The 21142-nt window shown below is 43.7% G+C and overlaps 1 protein-coding gene across 1 annotated transcript in view; it reads right to left on the reverse strand.

The window, feature by feature from the left end:
• Positions 1-21142, reverse strand: part of PDE8A (phosphodiesterase 8A) — a 120639-nt gene that overhangs the window by 1224 nt on the left and 98273 nt on the right. Inside the window, exons 9-21 of the mRNA XM_055002786.1 lie at positions 19726-19814; positions 19304-19355; positions 18950-18992; positions 15865-15942; positions 14607-14677; positions 13277-13441; positions 11250-11298; positions 10864-10999; positions 8576-8774; positions 5727-5944; positions 4773-4905; positions 1199-1366; positions 392-521 (exon numbers count right to left, since the gene is read on the reverse strand). Of these exons, the coding sequence (XP_054858761.1) occupies positions 392-521; positions 1199-1366; positions 4773-4905; positions 5727-5944; positions 8576-8774; positions 10864-10999; positions 11250-11298; positions 13277-13441; positions 14607-14677; positions 15865-15942; positions 18950-18992; positions 19304-19355; positions 19726-19814 (1531 nt within the window). The remainder of the gene's footprint in view (positions 1-391; positions 522-1198; positions 1367-4772; positions 4906-5726; positions 5945-8575; positions 8775-10863; positions 11000-11249; positions 11299-13276; positions 13442-14606; positions 14678-15864; positions 15943-18949; positions 18993-19303; positions 19356-19725; positions 19815-21142) is intronic.

Consider the following 21142-nt stretch of genomic DNA (forward strand, 5'->3'; position numbering starts at 1 on the left):
TGTTCTTTGGATAGGAGGGGGAAGGATTCCTGTTTTAGCTGGTACCTCTCAAAGTGCTACATAACCCCAATAAGATGGTTTTGGCCAGTGATACAAGTATCACAGAAAACTTTACTCTGTGTGTAGAGTGCAATAAAAAATAATCTGCAAAAGTATTAATCTGTTGAAGCCACATGATGATGCAGTCGACCATAAGCAACTGAGGTTTACTTAGAATGAATTTCTGTTTGGTATTAACTTATCACAGTGGGCTCCGAGAGTGACTGGACTGGAATGAAGCCAAAGGTTACTGGTTTTCTGAGAATGAAGAGGGAACCTCTTCTCATTCAACCCCAGCAAGGATACAATCCAGAATACCTGCTAAGATATTTCTTGGTAAGAAATCGCTTACCGTCCCAAGCATCGAACATGTCGGTGATGAAATAATCAATGAAGGATATTTGAGATTTGGGGATACTACAAGTATTCCTGTCAAAAACAGGCATCACCACAGGCAAACCTTGTCTTTTCTCTTCATCTGTCTGCAAAGAAAACAATTTCACAATCGTCTTGTACCTGAACGTTAACAGACTCATTTATTTAATCATTTCAGCAATTATTAATCTGCACAGCTATGTGTCAAGAGTCAGTGTTCAAAGAGGCAGGTAAAAGCAGCCTGAAGTCAAGTACTTGGCTCTTGTAAAGCCAATCATCAACAAAAATGCATTAAAACGCAGACCAGAACAGCAGATAAACCTATGCTGAGAACAGCCAATGCATCTGATTACTAAAAAGAATGGCAAACAGGTTGTGCATTTGGGGATACCCAAGCTGAAAATACACCCCAAAATCTCTGGTTTTGGTTAGCTTGAGTATAACCAAAGTGACTCAAAACACTCCACCAATCCCAAAACAAACGGTAATTAACCTTCCAGAATTTCAGGAGTTTAACAGCAATGTGTGAGAAAACAGGAAGCTGGCCATGCAAACAGTTGTTCCTTTAAATGTTAAAGAGGTATTGTTTGCTATGACACTAGACGTGGTTGCAAGAATGAGAAGGAGTAACCCCTGAGTTCCTTGAAGAAGGCATGATAAAGAAGTATTCATGAGGCACTTTCTGTTTTCTTTCCTTACTCACATCTTTAAGACATGGAAAGGGAAGGACTGCCATTGCCACCCACCCCTCCTCTTTTCTTGAACAGGCCCCAACCGTACCCACCTGTGCAAAATATTCCTCAGAAATGCGGCCAGCCCACTCAACACACTGCTCCACAGGCCGACATGGGTTGGAAATATCGGCACACTTAATGAGCATTCGCTTAATCAGGATTCGGTTTTCGGGTGACGTGAGGACGTTTTTGATAGACTCGCCATCGCTGCTCATACTCTGATGGAACGGAAGTTTGCAAAAATATTATTGATGCATGCACTCCGAATATACCTTTTACAACCACATTCACACTCAAGATAGTGATGGATTTCTGTACACTATTTATCTTAATTTGCCAATTCATCACCAGTTGGGAGTGGTACACTACCTGGAATGTTGAAATCCATGTTGGTACTGAGTTGTATTTTACTGGTTTTATTTGTTGTAATTTATCTATGATTGTAACCCACCCTAAGCCTGCTTGCGGGGAGGGCGGGCTAGAAATCCAACCAATCAATCTTTTTGCCTAGATCTGGTCTTCCTCTACTCAATGAGAAAGGCACACTATAAATTACGTTAATAAAGTCACACACACATTTTTGAGAATGCTTCTGGCCTCACTTTGACATCATATCCCTCTCCTCTTTTATTTGCACTTGTGTTTGCGTGTGTACGATACGATATAGGATACAATACTATATTATACAACTGAAGTAGTATGAAAACTCATTCTGCAATAAATTTGTAATCCTGAGAATGTCACAATCGCTTGGATCCAATGGAGGGTTCATGATCTCTCCCAAGGCATTCTGGGCTGTAGTGTGTGTGTTTAATGTTATGATCCATGATCAGAAATCGGAATCAAAAATCACCCACAGATATATACATTAAATACATGTCATAAACATACAAAATATACTAAACATACAGTTCATAAAGCAAAGCCACATTCTTCTGCCTAATGAATCATGCCAGGGCATGAAATCTACCTACTTTAAAAGAGATTTCATTACAATGATCACCAAGGAGGAGTGAAATTGATTTGATAATTGTGCATAAGTGGAGTAATATTATATACGTTCCGAATGTTCTGGTAAAACCAACAGTATAGAAGGGCACACTCAATTGTTTCTACCATACCAGAGTGGTATAAAGAGAGATGTTTCTTATACAGAATGCGAGCGTATCTTGCATGCAGAAGATCAAATGGGAGGACATTAAGTCGAGCAAGGGTAAAAGCTGCAGTGAGAGGGGAGAGGAGACAAAGTCGTACTCTGCAGATGGAAATTGTGCTGTCCGTGGAAACATTCTGCAGGGTCCAAGGCAAACTTTTAACACGAACTCTTTATTAGCCCCCCTCCCTCTTGGAGTGTCTTGATGAGTTTATGCAGGGGTCATTTCGTAGAAAAAGAGCTGGAGGAACTCATTAGCATAACATATTAGCACAACTCATTAGCATATGTCATGCCTCTTGACATTATCGGAGATGTGTCATTAGCATAACTGATTTGCATATGCCACACCCCCTGACATCACCTCTCCTGGCTGCTTTGGACCCAATCCTGGCCATTCAGGGCCAAAATTGGGCCCAAAATGGCAAAAAGGGGCCCTAAATGGTCAAGATTGGGCCACTGCTGAACAGGAGTGTGATCCACCACCCATCAGAGGCCCGATCCGGGCTGTTTCGGCCCCAATCCAGGATGAAACAGGCCCAAAATGGCCGAGTCAGGTGGGCAGAGCCACCTGACATGTGACCTCTTTGGGGAACTGCCGGAACTGCGTTCCTGCGCATTCCCTCTCGAAATGAGTCCCGAGTTTATGCATTTTCATGTTTTATTTAAAAATATTGTTATATATTTGTATTTCAAATGGTTTTTGTTTTAATGTTTGAAATTTGTTAATGTTTGCTATCTGGGGACCCTGAATAGGGTGGAAAAGCAGCCCAGAAAACGTTTAAATAAATAAATAAATAAGTAAATATGACTAAGTCATAGCAAAAGCTGCAGTCCTGTACACAGCAAAGCCCAGACATTCAACCTGGAGGCTGAAGGCCCGTCCCATTCTCAGCATCCCCATTTGATCGTATTTCCAAATGGCGCCTCAATGGGATCCCCCATTGTTCACTGAGGACCAACTGCTGGGATGGCCCAACACAAAAAGAAGTGGGCGCTTCAGCTCTTGTTTTTACTGACTTCAAAATCCTTGGGCGAGCTCCAACTCTCCTCTGAATAAAATGGAAAGATTTCAAGGGTAGCTCAAAGAAGCCCTTTGTAAAGAAACAGAAAAATAGCCACCTCCTGCACAGAACTATACAAAGGGCAACTTACTTGAAGGAAGTCCTTAAATTCGCTACACAAATATAAACAACACATTCAGGGAGATACAACGTAAATGGAACCTCCCCCACCTTTCCATCTTTTTTTGCCTCTTTCAGCCTCATACATTTATTTTAATTACAAGCAGATAAAGTGCCTTCAGCGGGGAGGAGGGAAGGAACCAGAGAATTGTTAAATCATAACGAAACCAATTAGTTACTTGCTGGGAGATGCCCAATGTCTATTCTCACAAAACCCAACATTTTCAAATGGTTTCGCTTGCAGGGAGGTGGATGGATGTGTGAATTAACAACGCTAGTCAATTGCAAGGAGATGATGCAAAGAAATCTAGATTTTGTGCCCTAAGAATGCGATTCACAGAAGGCAAAACAAAGGCAAGGGAAAAAACACTGAATGTGAAACAGAGTCTCTCTACACAAGAAGCCTTGGGGCATATTGCTCAAGTGTAGGGAGAGGCAATGTTAGCCTGCAAGCGTAGTTTAAAATGACAGATCTGGCGGAGATTGTTCTTCAGAGGGTTTGTTGATTTCATCTTCACCTCCCCAAAGGCTCTGTCAATTTCACCTCTCCCAGTTGAAAACTGTGTGGGATGGCAACCAGAGGGCAGCAAGGAATGAAAATGCACTGGAACTGCCTTCCAGAGCCAGACTTGGGCCTGGAGAGGTTATAATGGGCTGAAGTTTCCCTTCTGGCATTTCACAGCCCCTTCACACAGTTCTAGTATATAGCAAAGCCTTTGCCCTGCTGCCAGCTCTGCCTTTTTAAATTATCCTCCCCAGCTACTACTGCATCCCCAAACACCTGTTCTTCACGTGTCAGATGACTCGTGTAGAGAGACTTCCAGTCTGGATGCTATTAATCAGGTACGGAACACAGGTTCCCCTATTCTAGCCAAAGAAGTATCTTCTACCAGCCAGCATACTATAGGAGTGAGTGTGTCCCTCCAGAACTGTGGTGAAATGGGTTCAAATCCCAACTCATCCATGAAGCACACCGGGTGAACTTGGGACTGGCGCTTCATCTCTCTCTTGTAGCCTAAACTACCACACAGGATAAAGTGGAGGAGGGGAGAATCAAATAGGCTACCTTTTTCTCTATGGAAGAGATAAAAATGTGATTTGACCGAACAATAATTCTTTGACACCCAACGGAGGTGGATGCTCTTCCCTTACTAAGAGTAGGCACATGCAAGCAAGTAGTTCCCCAAAAAGCAACGTGACAGCTACTGGCAACGTTGGGGGAGTGATCTGTTCCTCCACCCCCACACTCATTTAAAGATCCTAACCCCCCCCCCCCATTTTACTTACCCCGATTTCATCAAGGGCTGCCAAAGGCTTATTTATGCTGTTGACAAACTTGTTGACATGCTCAAAGTGCTTGGTCATTTCCGTGGCTAAGACCATGTCGATAATCGCCTGCCGGAGGGTTCGGTATTCATTCCTGTGTAAAGAAGTCCAAAGAAAACGTGCACGGGTGTGGGCTCTCTACGCTTGGGGCCGCTAAAGCCCTGTGCCCTCTGGGCCTCCCCTGCTATTTGTCATCCAGTTGCCTTTTTTACTCAGATAGGAGGCCAGCGCTGCAAGGAGAGAGTCTCAAGGAGATGCTTCACCGAAGAGCTAGGGACCATACACTTCACTACTATGTGCTGCTGTGTACTATCAGTTGCCCTGTGTCCTATCTGCTGCTTGAAGTATGATCCTACTGGGTGTTCTATGTTGTTTAATGTCAGAATCGCTTGTGCCCTGTTTCAGCATTTCTTCGACTCTGTATTGGAATTTTTGCTGACGTTCTGTCTTTGCAAATTTCTTTGCCTTGTTTATTGGAACGTCCTTGATATCGACTGTACCAATCTCACGCTATGTGACAGCAGCCTTTCCCAGAGATGTGTCAGCTGCTACTTCTCACTTCTGCGGGCCTCCTGCTCACCCTGGGAATGGGAGGAGACTAGGAGCAGCAGCAGGCCTCATTTGCTCTTCTCCTCCCTGTAGGCGACAATTCTTTGGCAGAAGAAAGAGCAAGAGATTGGCCACTGTTGGTAAAGAATGGCAACTTGGTGGGGAAATCTGTCCTCTTGGTTCTCAGGAGTACAGGCGGGACAGTTAGGAGTGGAGGCCAGAGAGCAGGTGAGTAGTAAGTGGAGCGGAGGGTGAAAGAGCTATTGGGGGTGGTGCAATTGTGGGGAGGGGTGTAGGAGGAAGAATCCGATGAAGGGCCAACCCCTTCCCCCTCCTCAACTGGCGGGTGCTACTTAAATAACTTACCGCTCCATGTTTTTAAAAATATTGCATTTATCGTCCCGCGTGGTAAGCTGGAAGGCCAAAGCGGCGTGATGGCTCTCCAACACTGCCGTGTCATTGTACAAAATGGCCAGCTCACTTCCTGCATTACACAGGAAGGAATTCGTCCGACCCGGGTGATCCACATCATGCACGGTGGCAGCAAGCAGGGCTGCGACTTCATCGATGGGATCCAAAGTTTGCTGGGGAGATAAAGAAAGAAACGGACTGTTAGGGACCGGGCCAGATCTAGAATGCATGCCGGGGTTCACAGGCTTGGAAGCCTCTCAGATCACACCTCACTCACGTATTCTCTCTGACTGTCTCTGCAAACAGGGAGACTTGTGTGTGTGTGATTTACAAAGGAGAAACTCCCCCATCTGCATTCTACAGCTGGTTGTCCCCCAAGGGCTGGACCCACTTACTTGAATGCATGTTTCTTTTTTAAATCCATTATCTATTTGTCCTCCCCTTCCTCCCAAGAGATCAATCAATCAATTTATTCTGCTTATATAACCACAGGCCGTAAGCATAATTAAACACAATTAAAATCAAATATAAACAGGGCTTTTTTCTGGGGAAAGAGGTGGTGGAACTCAGTGGGTTGCCCTCGGAGAAAATGGTCACATGGCTGGTGGCCCCGCCCCCTGATCTCCAGACAGAGGGAAGTTAAACTTCCCTCTGTCTGGAGATCAGGGGGCGGGGCCACCAGCCATGTGACCATTTTCAAGAGGTTCTGAAACTCCGTTCCACCGCGTTCCCGCTGAAAAAAAGCCCTGAATATAAATATACAGTCACCAAATAGCAATACATTAAAAATACAAGATCTACAGAGTAAATGGTGAATGATAAGTAATAATACTTTACAAAATAGATAAAAAATAAACCCATATAGTTAAGATTCAGCATTTAGATATGAAAGAGAACCAGAAACTTTACAGAGTGGAAATGACAACACAGAATCTCCCATAAAAACTAGTTTAAGACTAATCTTGGCGTTTTGAATGAAATTATAATTGCCAAAAATTTCACCACTGAGACTCTTATTTCCAGATCAATGTCTGCCAGTAAATAAGAAGTCACCCATGGCTCCAGTGTGAGATGGTATTTTTAAAAAACTGTGAATATCCAATAGGATCTAAGAGCAGTCCATTCAGAACAAAACAATAACAAGTGGAAGATATCGGGTCGATTTACGTGGTTCTCCCGTCCCCATCGTATTGTCACAACCCCGAGATGTACATAAGTTATGCCGAGAAAGGGTGCCTACCCCAAAGTCACCTGGTGGCACAGCAGGGGGTTTGAAACTGGGTCTCCCAGAGTTTAATCCGACATTCTAACCACTTCACCAACTATAAATACCTCAACTAAACCAGCAGTTGCAAGCAGATACCAACCCACGAGCCATCCGTCAAATGCAGAGGGAAAAAAGGTTTTGAATGAGGGGGAAACATTTACCTTTTAAATTAAATTAATCCAGGGCTTTTTTTCAGCTGGAACGTGGTGGAACGGAGTTCCAGAACCTCTTGAAAATGGTCACATGGCCTGGCACGGAGGGTAATCTAAACTCCCCTCTGTCAGGAGATCAGGGGGCAGGGCCACCGGGCATGTGACCATTTTTGCCGAGGGCGATCTAAACTTTAAAAAACAACCCCCTTGTCCCAGCTGACCCAAAGTGATGTCATTGTGCGGTCCTGGGAGCGTGCACGCACTTTGCGCACACGCATGTGGTACCGGGGCACCACCTCCCGCCAAGCGTTGCCCCCTCTGCTGGCAACCCACTGAGATCCACCACCTCTTTTCCTAGAAAAAAAGCCCTGAATTAATCCATTAGTTTGATCATCTAAAAAGGTGTGCCTGGTTATTTTGAATATAAATATATATTTTAACCTGCAGATGGCATCTTAGAAAAGTTTTCATAGGCAAGAGGGAATACTTGCTATGACAACCTTTAAAAAAAGGGAAGTATATTGTTTCTTGCAAAGCTGTTTCACTGACTATAATTTCTTTACTTTGACCATGGCCCTATCTTGCTTTCTGAAACACCAAAACATATTTCTGAGTGTTCTGTCAAAACCCAGCTCACAGCTTCAGAGCCAGTACCAGGAAGGCCCTGTGTTGTTCTGAACAGGGTTTTTTTCTGGGAAAAGAGGTGGCGGAACTCTCAAGAGGGAAATGAGGAAGAAAAACACGGGATTCTTTGAAATAATATAATTTTCATGCACTATCGTCCAGTATTTTCAAGAGGTGCTGGAACTCCATTCCACCGCGTTCCGGCTGAAAAAAAAGCCCTGGTTCTGAAACAGTTCTAACTGGGGATGTTTCCAAAGTTCCTGAGTACATGGGCTCAGTTCAGATATCTCGCGAAAACACGGCTTATTGTAACTATGGCTAATTTGTGAAACCAGAAGTCAACTCACAGACAACCACTCAACCTCCAGTTTGTCTCGGCAAATGCTGGTCTGCTCGCTATACCCTGGGAGGGCGTTACTATCCAGGAGCAAAATCAAAAAGAGTCCAGTAGCACCTTTAAGACTAACCAATTTTATTGTAGCATAAGCTTTCGAGAATCAAGTTCTCTTCGTCAGATGCCTGATCAGGCATCTGACGAAGAGAACTTGATTCTCGAAAGCTTATGCTACAATAAAATTGGTTAGTCTTAAAGGTGCTACTGGACTCTTTTTGATTTTGCTACTACAGACTAACACGGCTAACTCCTCTGGATCTATGACTATCCAGGAGGAAACCTACATTCCGGCATTGCACAATACTCATTTACAATCTCCGGTCCCGCTCTGGTTTTCTTCCACATTCTGTCCTGAAACTGTACTTACTTTTACCCTTTCTTTAGAAAGGAAGTAGGCTGTGGCATGGAGGACGTCGGCAGCATGGGTAGAATTGTGGTAGGAATTAGATGAGTGATAATTGGCTTCGATGATTTGCAGCCAAGACCTCAGAGTCAATTCAGAGCAGTTTAGGAACTCGCAGATTCCGAAGCGAGCAAACATTTTGAGACCAAGATAAACCAAAGGCCTGGAGGGAAGCAGAAAATGACGATGGCGTTTTCTTTGAAGCAATTTCATTGCGAGCAAGTGTATTTTAGACCAAATACACCCATAAATGAGTCCAGTCTCTTGTTGTTTTAAATTCAGAAATGTTACAGTTAAGTACAGCTATTTACTTGGCATCAAAAATCAAAAAGGTGGGAGATTTTCTAAGGACAGAAAATTGTCAGTTAGCTAGCTTATTCTTGTGTTCTTATCACCAAGAGTAGACGACACCATTTGGAGCTTCCCTCAGACCTAAAAGTGTCTCATCTATCTCTGCCTCCGACAATGTATTCCCACCACTCTAAAATTAAGAAGACACAGGAAGGGTTAATTTTGGCTGGGAAGGGAAATATGCAGCCTACTTACAGAGATGGACCCTTTTAATAATGCCTGAGACTAAACTGGCTTTCTGACTTTAGGGACAGTCCCCCGATTATCCTTTTATTCTACATTATTTTTTGTGAGCAAATGCCAGTTTGCTTATTCCAAAAATCGTATAGGTCTACCATTAAAGACAGACACCAATGAAGAGTAGAACAGTTGCTTTATACTTTTTTTAATGCCCTGCTGTTTTTATGCTGTTTTTAATGGCTTGTTTTGCTATTACTTCTACTGGCTTGTTTTTATGTGGCGATTGTATTATTTTATCGTACCATTTTATTTTGTGAGCCTCTCCGAGCAAGTCTCTGGAGAGGTGTCATGTAAATTTCCTGAATCAATAATAGCATTGCTCCTCCAGCATTTAGGATGTCATCTACAGGTGGCCGATTACAGATAAAATTCATTTGTTCTATTATTTGCACACTCTGGTGATAAGAGCCTAGTAAAAGGTATATCCCAACTCTTTCTCTCCATTGTTTCAATGCACATTTTTGGACATATTTTCTGGATTTTAAGTTGATCATCTTTTTTTAAAAATGAACTTGATCTTACAATTGCTTCCAGAGATTAGCATCAACCAAATTAAAGAAACAGTGTGGCCCAGTGTGGAGTGCTTAAGTTGGGCCAGGGATGTTTCTGTTCAAATCCCCACTCAGATGTGAAGCTCTCGCGGTCAAATTAACTCTCTCTCTGAACCATTTTAGGTCTATAGTGTACATTTGTCTCAACACAGCTGTCCCCACCAGAATCACGGAAAAAACAAAGGGCTCGCAGAAACAATGCCTGTTACACCCATTCTCCTGACAACTCAAATGGGACTCCTTTGCTATCTGCTTGCAATGAGATACCCGTTCAGATGTATGCATTCGGAGAACCAGAGTAGTATGTCTACTATTATTTTCCACAAGTCGTGTGATGTTGTATGGTGCTGTGCATGTAGAATAGCAGTCTGCATGTGCCACATTTCACTACTTGATGTGGAGGACCGCTGGATTAGGAATGTACCTGCCACAAACCAGCCTTGTATCTGGTTTGTGGCGGATACATATTTGTGGCAGAAACATATTTTCCTGGCTGGGAGTTAAAATCACAGGGGAAAGCCCTCTTGACTGTCCCATTCGCAAAAAAAAGCTCATCTGGTAGGTACATGAGAGAGGGCGTTTTCCGTGGCAGTTCCCACGATTGTGGAATAATCTCCCCAGGAGATTATAGTGTTCTTTACGAGGCACCTGAAGATGGTTTTATTTAGAATGGCATTTGATTAATTTTCCTACTTACGGGTAATTTTAAACTGCGATTTTAAATTAAAGTTTGTATATTTGTCTGTTTGTTGTAAGCTGCCTTGAATGCTGTAAAGGAGAAAAGCAGCTAATAAATGTTGTAAGTAAACAAACAAACACTTCTTCCCTAAAATCAGCAGCCTGATCGCATGGAAGTTAATTCAAATTTATCTAGTGGGACCAGGAAACTGGCTGTTCACAAGCTTGCCTCAAATATATCTGAAATGCACCGGTGAAAGTAAGTATTACCATCACCTCCTCTGCGACGGCTGTACCTCTTGCTGTAGGTCACACAGTGTTACCCAGGTTGTGAAGAGATATTTCACAGTATCGACTGTAGCTGATTGTGGGGTGCTGCTGACCCCAAAACTGAGAGTAACTTAAAGTGTACGCTGCTTTTTGTTAACAAACCTTTTATGGGTCGCTGCTTCCAATTCAAAGATATTAAAGTCCCAGTGTTCCTCGTTTTCCATTGCTTGTGCTATTCGTGGTGGTATATCATTAAGGGAGATAGGCGAGATTAAGCTGCCTGGTACCTGATGAGTTTCTATTGGGGGGAAAAAAGGAAAGAAAGTTATAGATTTCCTAATTATAGAAATAGAAACATTATTCAAATTATTTTTTATACATCAACAGCTCCATTTAATGTATCTTGTCACTCCTGATTGCTGTGGTAATTGTTAAAAAAATTGTCAGAATTTAAAAACATAAAATTTCAGTTGTGGTTTATCAAAAAGTAAGTCACGCAAGCAGGACACTATTTCTCGCATAAGTAATACTGCCACAACAACACTTACGTTTTGCTGATAATATATACTCATTCCCTGATAATCTTCGTAGACCGTCCTGTCAGGGAAACAAACAAAAGTAATAAATTGTCAACAACTGATGATCTTTCTATAATTAGCAGTCCAACACCATGGATTGGATCCAGACTCAATTTTCCGCCAACAGAAGGGTCAGAGTAATTTCTGCCAATTTCCTCTTCCTGCTGCAGACCTCCAATTTGCCCCTCCCAAGTCACCTTTGATCCCCAGACTCATCCGGCTTTCTTCAAAGGAAAGGGGGCTCCGCCCCCCGGATCATCCTGGAAGCTCTCTTCTGTACTGGGCTCACCAGTTTGTCTCATCAGCTGGAAGAGCCTTGACAGATTTTACTGGCGGAGTAAGCAAAAGCTGCTTTTCTGTCTAAAAATGAGTTTGACAATTCGGCCTGGAGGACTGGCTGCCACAAAAACTTTCAAAGTAACCTCCAGACCTGCATGCAGCTTTGCCTCCCCCTACCCAGGGCTGTGCATGCGGCTGCCTACCTAGGAGCACAGACATCACCACCTTCTAATGCTATAGGGCAAAGTAAACAGTGACGCTGGAGGTGATGGCGGCTTTGAGTCTATTCCTGCATCCAGCTTCTATTTTAAGAACAATAAATCAATTAGTCTGGAGCTGTGCGACCTGGAGGGGCAACCCACCTCGCTCTTTAAGGCTGCTTTAACAATTACTTCACAAAGCTGCAGTTGAAGCAAAGCTTTCAGGATGCCCTCCAAGAATCAAGGGCTGGATATCTTAAACAGCCAATTCATTAGTATGCAAAAACTTTTAATACGTGATACACTTTACAGCGCTTAAGTTATCCTTTAATCATTGGACGTCATTCTTCTGTCAGATTGTTAGCAACACATGCACCGAAGGCACCACGATCTTAAACCCTATTTTATATCAAATTGAACGTCGTGCGCTTCTCCAAAAGAATCCAGGGTACCGCAGTTCTGTGGGGTATTTCTCCTCTAATCCCCTTGCCCTGCTTCACCAAACTACAATTCCCAGGATGCCTTGTGGAGCAGCTGCAACAATGAATCTGGTTACGTTTTGTACCATGGACATGCTTGACTGGCAGGGACCAAGCATTGTTCCTTTAGACTTGATACAAACCCCCACTCTCTCTCTCTCACACACACACACACACACACTATCCAATTTCAATATCTGCTTTCTCATGAGTCTTGAAAGAGAGTTTTTAAGGACATAAGCAAGCCACGTAATTGTTTCCTACCGAGCAGGGCCTTTTCGGTAGTTGCCCCAACATTATGGATCTCACTAACCATGGAATGCTTGGTTATTTGCCTTACTTATCTCCTTTCAGCGGTAGCTAAAGTTTATACTATTAAAGGTATTCGGTACTATACCAAATATGATGTTGCATTAAGAATGCAACTTTAACAGTGCCAAGTGTAATCTTACAGCAATCTTGCTTATAGCAATTTACATCGATAGTTATTTTATTACAGTTTCGATGTGTTTTATAATGCGACTTTTTAACTGTTGGAAACTGCTTTTGGAGTTTTAATCATCCAGTCGTATTAAAATCTGAATAAGCAAACAAATAGGGAGCTTGCAGACCTAGCCGGTCTCCCCCTGCCTTGATAAATTTATTTATTTCTTTATTTCCTTCATTTAAACCCACCTTTCTCCCCCATGGGGACCCAAAGCAGCATACATCGTTCCTCCCTCGTCTATTTTATCCTCACAACAACACTGTGGGGTTATTTAGGCTGAGAGTGTGCAAACCGGCCCAAGGTCACCCAGGAACTTTCCATGGCAGAGTGGAGATTTCGATCCCGTGTCTCCCAGATTCTAGTCTGGCACTGTAATGGCTACACTACTCTGTCTCTCTCTGAATAATGAGAGAGACCGAGTCACAGTCTAGTGCAGTCTACCCAAGGGCCACTGAGTGAGTTCCATGGCAGAGCAGGCATTTGATTCAGGCTCTCTCTAGGCTTCGTGTGACACTCTAACCAACGTTCGCAACCAGAACCGTTTCCACTGACCGTCATCAAGCCTCCAACAAGGTCGCTTGTATGAGGATCCTCATCTTTTGTCCCAAGCTGCGGAGAGTACAGCTCAGTGGTCCTCAGAATCTCAAGGACGCGATCTAAAGCTTCAGCAACCGGCATGGGGCTGCTTTCTTGGGCAGCATTGATTATATTAATCACCTAGGTTGAAAGAAAAGAAAGAAGCCGTTACGTTTGGAGACGTCGAGTCAAACTTCCGTTTACTGTCAAAGACCGGAGGTCACAGTGAAAAATGTTATTGTCAACATCACAAGTCTGTCGAATAGCATCTGTAAAACAATATATTGCATTTCTCATCATTAAAACAGCCTATCCTATTGCTGTTAAAAACATTTAATTAAATTGTTTATACGCTACCTCAAAGGGTTATGGAAGCAGTGTACAATTTAAAAAAAAAATCAAGAGGCAAAGCATAAACATTAAAAAAAGAAAAACAAATTCAAACCAGCAGCAGTAGCAATATTAAAACAATGAAAAAACAACCAGCTGTTAACATTTAAAACAATTCAACGTAGCAGCAGAAAAAAAAGCAAGATACAAATAAAAAAAGCAAGATGCAAACAAAACGTAAATTAGCAACAATTAAATTCCTAGCAATTTAAGCAAGGAAGGGAAAACCAGTTCCACCCCATTTAATAACTGGTCAGTAATAAGATCACAGTTTTCTACTGGAATGACCAATAACTTACAGTAAGATGCCAAGAACCTTGGGTTTAATTTTCTTTTTTCAAATAAATGGGATGAACACATATGTAAAGGAAGAGGAAGTTCATCAACTACAATGCTTCCATGAACTTGCTCATAAAGAATTTTGCTAAACCTATTGGCTATCACAGGCTCTCGGGATAGAGGAACTTTTCAGAAATGTGGGGGTTTGAAAATTCCTCATTTGCAAAGAGGAACATGTTGGGTCTCTGCAACTTTTACAGAATTCTTGGGGAAGCCATAAACTTTCTCCCCTCATCCCCATCAACAATTCCCCACAAAGGCTCAGAACATTCTGCCTCCTTCCAAATCAAGTTGGGTGGGTTTTGATCATCAGTAATGATGGCCTTTATTGACATCTCAGTCAGATGAAACTTCTAGCAGTCTGTGTCTTAGAGATTAATGTCTGTAGCCAAGGCTACTTTGGGAAGTTAAGAGAAGTATTCAAAATGGGACACTATTGCAAAGCTGTCCAACATGGACGAGGGAATTCTCTTGCAAAGGCTCATGCAAATGAGAAGGAGTTGTGCCACTGCCCAAAAGAAAGAAGCAAGAAATCTACAGTTGCTAGGTGGAAAAGAACTCAATAACGGTGCCTTACCTTAGTAATAGGCGCTTCGATAGTCATGGAATGTATTCTGGCCATAGAAGAGTGCCTTCTCTGTGAACTGCCTATACAGGAAAAAAAAATAGAGAACATTGTTAATCCACTGGCATTTTGGATGGGAGTACAACCATATGATGGCCCACCTACCACACCTATTATTCAAGACAACCTATCACCCACACAGCTCTTGTTAAGGATTCAGATGCCCAAATAAATTTGCCAACATCATAAAGCCCAAGCAAACAGATATGGTACCTTGACAGGGATCCCATTCTCCCAGTAGGGGCGGGGAATCCCCCGTTCCCACCCTCTGCTCCTCCGCCACCACTCACCTGGCCAGTGGGGGGGAAAGCACAGGAACATCCCAGGAGTGACGTCATCATGCGCGCCCTGGGAGCACGCCTGCATTTCGCAGCGGGCCAATTCTGGCCCCAAACTGGCTTGTTTAGGACCAAAATTAGCTGGTGGTGAAGATCGCATGCATCCCCCATGCCTGCGCCATGACATTACTTCCCAGAAGTGATGTCACTTCCCACAAATGATGTCATTGAGCAAGTGTGGGGGCACACACGCGCTTCGAGCACATGCAAGAAGCAAGATGGGAGCAAAGAAAAGGTAAGCACTGGGTCCTGTCCCACCCCATGCTGGGAGAGTAAGGGGACCTAGCAACCCTACAGCTAGGAAAGGGGGCAGATTGTGTTTACGGTTCAGAGCTACTGTGTTTCAACAACATTCGAACAAAAGCAACAAGGCCCAACTGATGTTTCACCTAAAAGTAGCAGCTCAAACTTAATCCACAGGTTTTATTAGAAGTTAAAATCAGGAATTGGTGTCTCCTGAGCACTGTTGTTTTTAAAACTGCATCCAGGCAATTCATATGTGGGGGAAGGGGAAATGAAAGCTTAATTCAATACTCTGCATACATTATGTAGATTAATTCAAACATGTGCAATTTCTCTCTCTTTGCATACTGTTTGTTTACTGTTTCACATTATTTATTTGGACTTTGTCATCAACGTTATCAAGAGAGGCAAAGAAGCCTAACAAGATACTGGAGCCTCAAAATATTATTCTATCCAAGATTTTATCTGCACGCTTCCCAGCATATCTTTGCAGCTACAAAGACTAGTATAAACACAAAGCAATGGAAGGCCAGGGAAAGATTTAATTGGGCCATTTTTGCAACAGGACCCTTTCTTTTGTGTACATGTTTGAAAAGCAGATTTAAAAAAAACCCAGGTATATAACATACCATCACTGCCCCGTGAGGTGGTCGATCTGACATCTAGAGATCCTTTCCTCCTGTCTTTGTGTCTGGAGGACTGGTTATCTGTAGAGACAATGCACTTACGTTACTATTGCAAGAATGTTTGTTTCCATTTTGAAAGATGGTAGGAAGGCCTAGTAGCAGAATGGGACTCAGGAAACTCGGGTTTCAGTGGCACTTCAGTCAGATCCACAGATCTAGACCCAGGGACTGTGATTTAGAGGAACTTCGATGGGACACTGGTGTAATACCGGGGACAGAACAGTCAACAGAAGTGTTTCCTGGTCACTCAAGGGCTTACATATTGCAAAGAACAACTAGGGTTGCAAATGCGTCAGTGCATGGTCTGCAGATCAACCCCTGAGCCGCAGCTCCAAGCCCTATCTTTAGTTGCGGCTTCATAAAAATGTCATTTTAAGGAAGGTTTCACATGAGCATATTTTGTCTCCAAGATTCAGCCGTTTCTGAAGTTTAGCCAGGTGTGCATGTTGGCAGCCAGGAACAAACATATTTAACCACTCCCACGGGGTTATTTGCCCGGTCATAAGGTCTTCAGAAAGAGGCGCTTAAAAAGTGCACGTGGTGCCATTTTCACGGTTCCCTTCAAGGAAGGCAAATGTTAGCTAAATGGAGGATAACTGTTTATCCAGCTAATAGCAACCGGGTTTCCCTTGCCCTCTCTTTTTCCTCAAGGGGAAGGGGTCCAAGGTGTTTTGCCACTTAAGGCTGAAAACACAAGCTCCACCCTCAATGTTAAAATAAACAAAACTGTTGGCGATTTAGCAGCATTTGACTGTTGACCAAACTCTGCGCCCTGAGGCTTGAGCGAGCCTGCTAGAAGAGAACAGGGAATACCCAACCCCTGTGGCTGTTCCAGAAGCAGCCAAGCAAAAGCGTCCTTCACTGTTTCCATTCCAGCCATGACAAAATCTGCCATCTGTCCTTGATGCGTTTAATCTAGATTTAGGAGGTGTTACATAGCAGAGTGGGAGGCTTTTAGAAGTGACTTGTGAATTTCAGATCACCTTCTCTTATCTGCCCCCATTACATTTGCCTCGCTTCCCATCAGTTTTGAAACACATTTTCCCTTAGTCCAGATAGTTCAGATTTTATTTAGTCTTCCCTCCTGGAACACCGTTCTGCAGTTCTCCAAATATTTTTGCTTGTGTTGCTTGCAGAATCTGCGTTGGAGCCTCTTCAGTGAGAAACTCCCTCCACTGGGCAGTTGGCATAGGACATCTCCCAAAACCATTTAAGCAGAAAAATTCACTCCGTGATTTTGGCACGAGGAGGGGCTGTGGCCTAGTGGGGAGAGCATCTGCTTTGCAGGCAGAAAGTCCCAGTTCAGTTCCCAGCATTGCCAGTTGAAAGGATCAAGCAGTAAGTGACTGGGAAGACCTGTACCTGAGACCCCAGAGACCCGCCAAGAGCCAAAACAGACAAGATCCACTTTGATAGAACAAGAGTCTATCCAGCAGAAGGCAGCTTTATGTATCCATTTGTGAAGCAAACGGGTTTGAATCCTGCAGTCCATGTCAGAGAAGCGAGGCAGGGGCCAGACCACAGAAACGTCACAGTAATGGAAACAGCCGAGTGGCAGAGTATGGTTTTTGATGCTAGAGGTCTCAGGTTTTAAAACTTCCAGTTTAAAATGATTTAAGAAAGGGGGGGGGGGCGGGTCTCAGGACAGAAAAGAAAACTGGGAACCTGGGAGAGATGCTACCAGTCAGAGCAGGTTTACTGGAAAATAAGGCAGATCCTTATGGTTTTAAGTTGCTATTCTTTCCGCCACCATCTGCAATATAGGAATGATAATACTGGACCACCTTACAGGGATGCCATTAGGATAAACAACGATGGCGGGTGTGAAATGCTTGAGCGCCTGTCCATGTATACAGTTTTTGTCCTGTCCTTTTCTCCAAGCAACCCAAAGTAGCAAACATAATTCCCCACATAACTCTGAGAGAGAGCAACTATCCCAGGGTCACCTGGAGAGCTTGATAGCTGAATGGGAATGTGAACCCAGCTCTGTGAAGTGCTTAACTGTTGCATCATAGTGGGTTACGCAGGAAATGTGCTGTGCATTTCTTAAGCCTTATTTATTTCATTCAGCACTCTGACACCTGGGTGAGGTGTGTTCATTTTTTAAAATTAGGTTTTAAATTACATTTTGCACTAGGATTATGTTTTTTTTTAAAATGGTGCTGTCAAGCCTCTCTTACAGTGCAATCCTAAGGCAGAGATACACCTTTCTAATTCTGCTTGGAAGGGTACAACATTGCTTAGAGTTGCACAGTGAGCCAATTACATGCACACCCCCTTGCACATGGCTAAAACAATGCATCCAAGTCAGTGGCGGTGGGGGAATCTTTTTTTCTTGTTTTCAGACGATACGCATATCCAGGGCTTTTTTTCTGGGAAAGGAGGTGGTGGAACTCAGTGGTGGAACTCAGGACTGCACAATGACATCACTTTGGGTCAGCTGGAACAAGGGGGGAGTTTTTAAAGGTTAAATCATCCTTGGTGAAAATGGTCACATGGCCAGTGGCCCCGCCCCCCCTGATCTCCAGACAGAGGGGAGTTTAGATTGCCCTCTGCTCCACTGGAGCGGCACGGAGGGCAATCTAAACTCCCCTCTATTTGGAGATCAGGGGGCGGGGCCACCAGCCATGTGACTATTTTCAAGAGGTTCCAGAACTCCGTTCCACCGCGTTCCTGCTGAAAAAAAGCCCTGCGCATGTCATTCCAAAGACCATCTTAGGTGAGACATTCCCTTGTTTGTGAGAGAGGAGGGGAAAACGTTAAAGATCCTTTTGGTAAGCCCTTGCTCTCAAAATAATTAACGGTTTTTAAAAGTCGGTTAGTCAAGTTACCTTTGTCATCACAATTAAACATCGCAGTTCCAGATTTCAATCATTTGGGGGAGGGCTTTGAACTGCCTTGAGCAAAACATAGTATTTTAAGGGTTATACCTCTTAGCACAAATGAATAAATCTGCCGGCAGGAAAATGTAACCCAAGTTCCTGCCAAAACACATCAGCTTTCTTAAGACAAATTTGAAGTGTTGTACCTGTCTGGGACTCAGCTTGAACATGTTCGCGTACCCTTTCGGCCTACAGATCGATGGGAGAAAAAAAGGTAATTAGGAGACATGCCAGGATCACCTTGGAACAGGGTTGCCAACCTCCAGGTGGGGACTGGCGTTCTCCTAGAATTATAAATGCCCTCCAGCGATCAGTTCCCCTGGAGACACGGTAGCACTGGGGGGGGGGGGTGGACTCTATGGCATTACATTCCTACTGAGCCTTCTCCCCTCTCCAGGCTCCACCCCCAAATCTTCAGGAACATCCTAACCCAAAGTTGGCAACCTTACAGAGGAATAAAGTTATGGATTGAAGAGGCCTACATGACCTGTTCCACTTACCTTATTATTGTCGTTGCTTGGGCTGCTAAGTGACACATAGTGTCTAATTTTTCTGTAAAGAACAAATAAAGGGAAAAATATTCTAGGCCGATACAAACAAGCCATTTCCGATTTAATTTTTTCTAAGAAATAAACCCAGACTAGCTTGAGGGGCTAATGGAAACACTGTGGTTTTGCACCACTGGCTGTTATTAGAAAAGAATCCCGGTCCATGTGTGCCACTTGGAGGATTACTCCAGGGATGAAAGCTACAGGCCCTGCCTCATCTTACTCCCTAAATGACTCTTTTATTTAGAAAAATGAAGGCCAAGAGCCTCAAGACGTCTGATATTCCACTTGATACCACGGAAAGTCTAGGTTGTTCTGTAAATACATCAATGAAACCAAGCCACACACCGACACCTGCTGGTTTTCACACTTACCCTCCCTGTCCAATGACAGGTATGATCTTCACATTTTGCTGTATGCTCTCTCCGCTTTTCTTTTTGGCATAATACGTTCCTTGCCATTCCTGTGGATGGGAAGAGAAGTAAGAAGAACGTTGACTGCTCACAGGCCATACTTAACAGGTGCTCTCTTTTAATGCTATTCCAGTACCAAAGAGAGAAAGCGGGATTTCAGATTTTCGTCTAAAAGAAACTGACGCGCTTTAAGGGCTGCTAAGGCACCCCTCCCACCCAGCCACAACACACCACTGCATTCGCCCTTTCCAGAATTACCCCTTGCTCAGCCTCTCCCTGCCTGTTCCCTCAAATCTCTTCTTCCTCCACCTGACTTTATCTGAGCTGCTTGACACCTGGATCATGTCATCTCTCTTTCCCATTCCCTAGGTTGACTCAGGAAATACACACGAACATCACAAAGCACAGGTAGGCTGGGATGCGACTGCAAATCAACTTCCCCTGCACGGCCACAGAGGGATTCAGAAACTCCATACAAAACATTCAAACTGCTTTTCCTGCTTGTCGTAGGGAAACATGCCACCAGTGGGGGAAGACAGCTAGAAAAAGCTTTAAGCAGCAAATAGGCATTAACCCCTACTTTTTCCTTTGTACATTCTTTCCAAATGCCCTTCAAAAGGCTTTGTTCTTTCAGTCCCGTTTGTCTATCAGATTTTCTCTCAGTCTCGTTCAGACGTCACAACAAACCTCTGCTTATCTGCAACAAAGCCTATTTCCCGTCTCACCTGCAATTTTCCCAAATGCTTGCAACACAACCCAAAACCTCCTGATATTTGAAGCCACTAGTCAAACTCCAATATCCCATGGTATCCAAATTCAGGCAGCTAGGCAAATAGGAGATAGTCTGACAAAATCGGAATTGTAAACTGTGGTTTAATCTCCCCTCCCGGGGGGGGGGGGGAGGAGGAGAGGAACTAGGTTCAAATCTGCGTTCAGCCACGAAGCTTGCTGGATGTGCTCTCAGCCTATCCTGCCTCTGAAGGTTTTATAGAGAATAAACCAAGGGAGAAAAAACCCGCCACCCTGAGCTCTTTTGTCGTTAAGTGCAAGGAAACGAAAGGTGATCGAGAAATGCACGATACAAAATCAAGTATGCTTCCAGTCAGAGCAAAATCGCCATCATTCTAGCTTTTGCTCCTCTGACAAGTTTGAACATTGTTCCAGGGAACAATGTGACACTTATGTTCAGGGCTGGATGCAAGTGGTGGCAACCAGAGCATTTCCTTTCCAAATCAGAGCTCTGATGCACTCACAGTGAGTCATCCCTCCCTTACGCTGGACTACTGGATTTAAAAATGCCAAGCTGCACACGTCGTTCATGATTCATTACAGCATCTTCACCCGACACAGCAGCGTCAATAACCGGGTGCTTCTTAAA

The sequence above is a fragment of the Eublepharis macularius genome, chromosome 18, assembly GCF_028583425.1.
Source record: "Eublepharis macularius isolate TG4126 chromosome 18, MPM_Emac_v1.0, whole genome shotgun sequence".
Classification (NCBI taxonomy): Eukaryota; Metazoa; Chordata; class Lepidosauria; order Squamata; family Eublepharidae; genus Eublepharis; species Eublepharis macularius.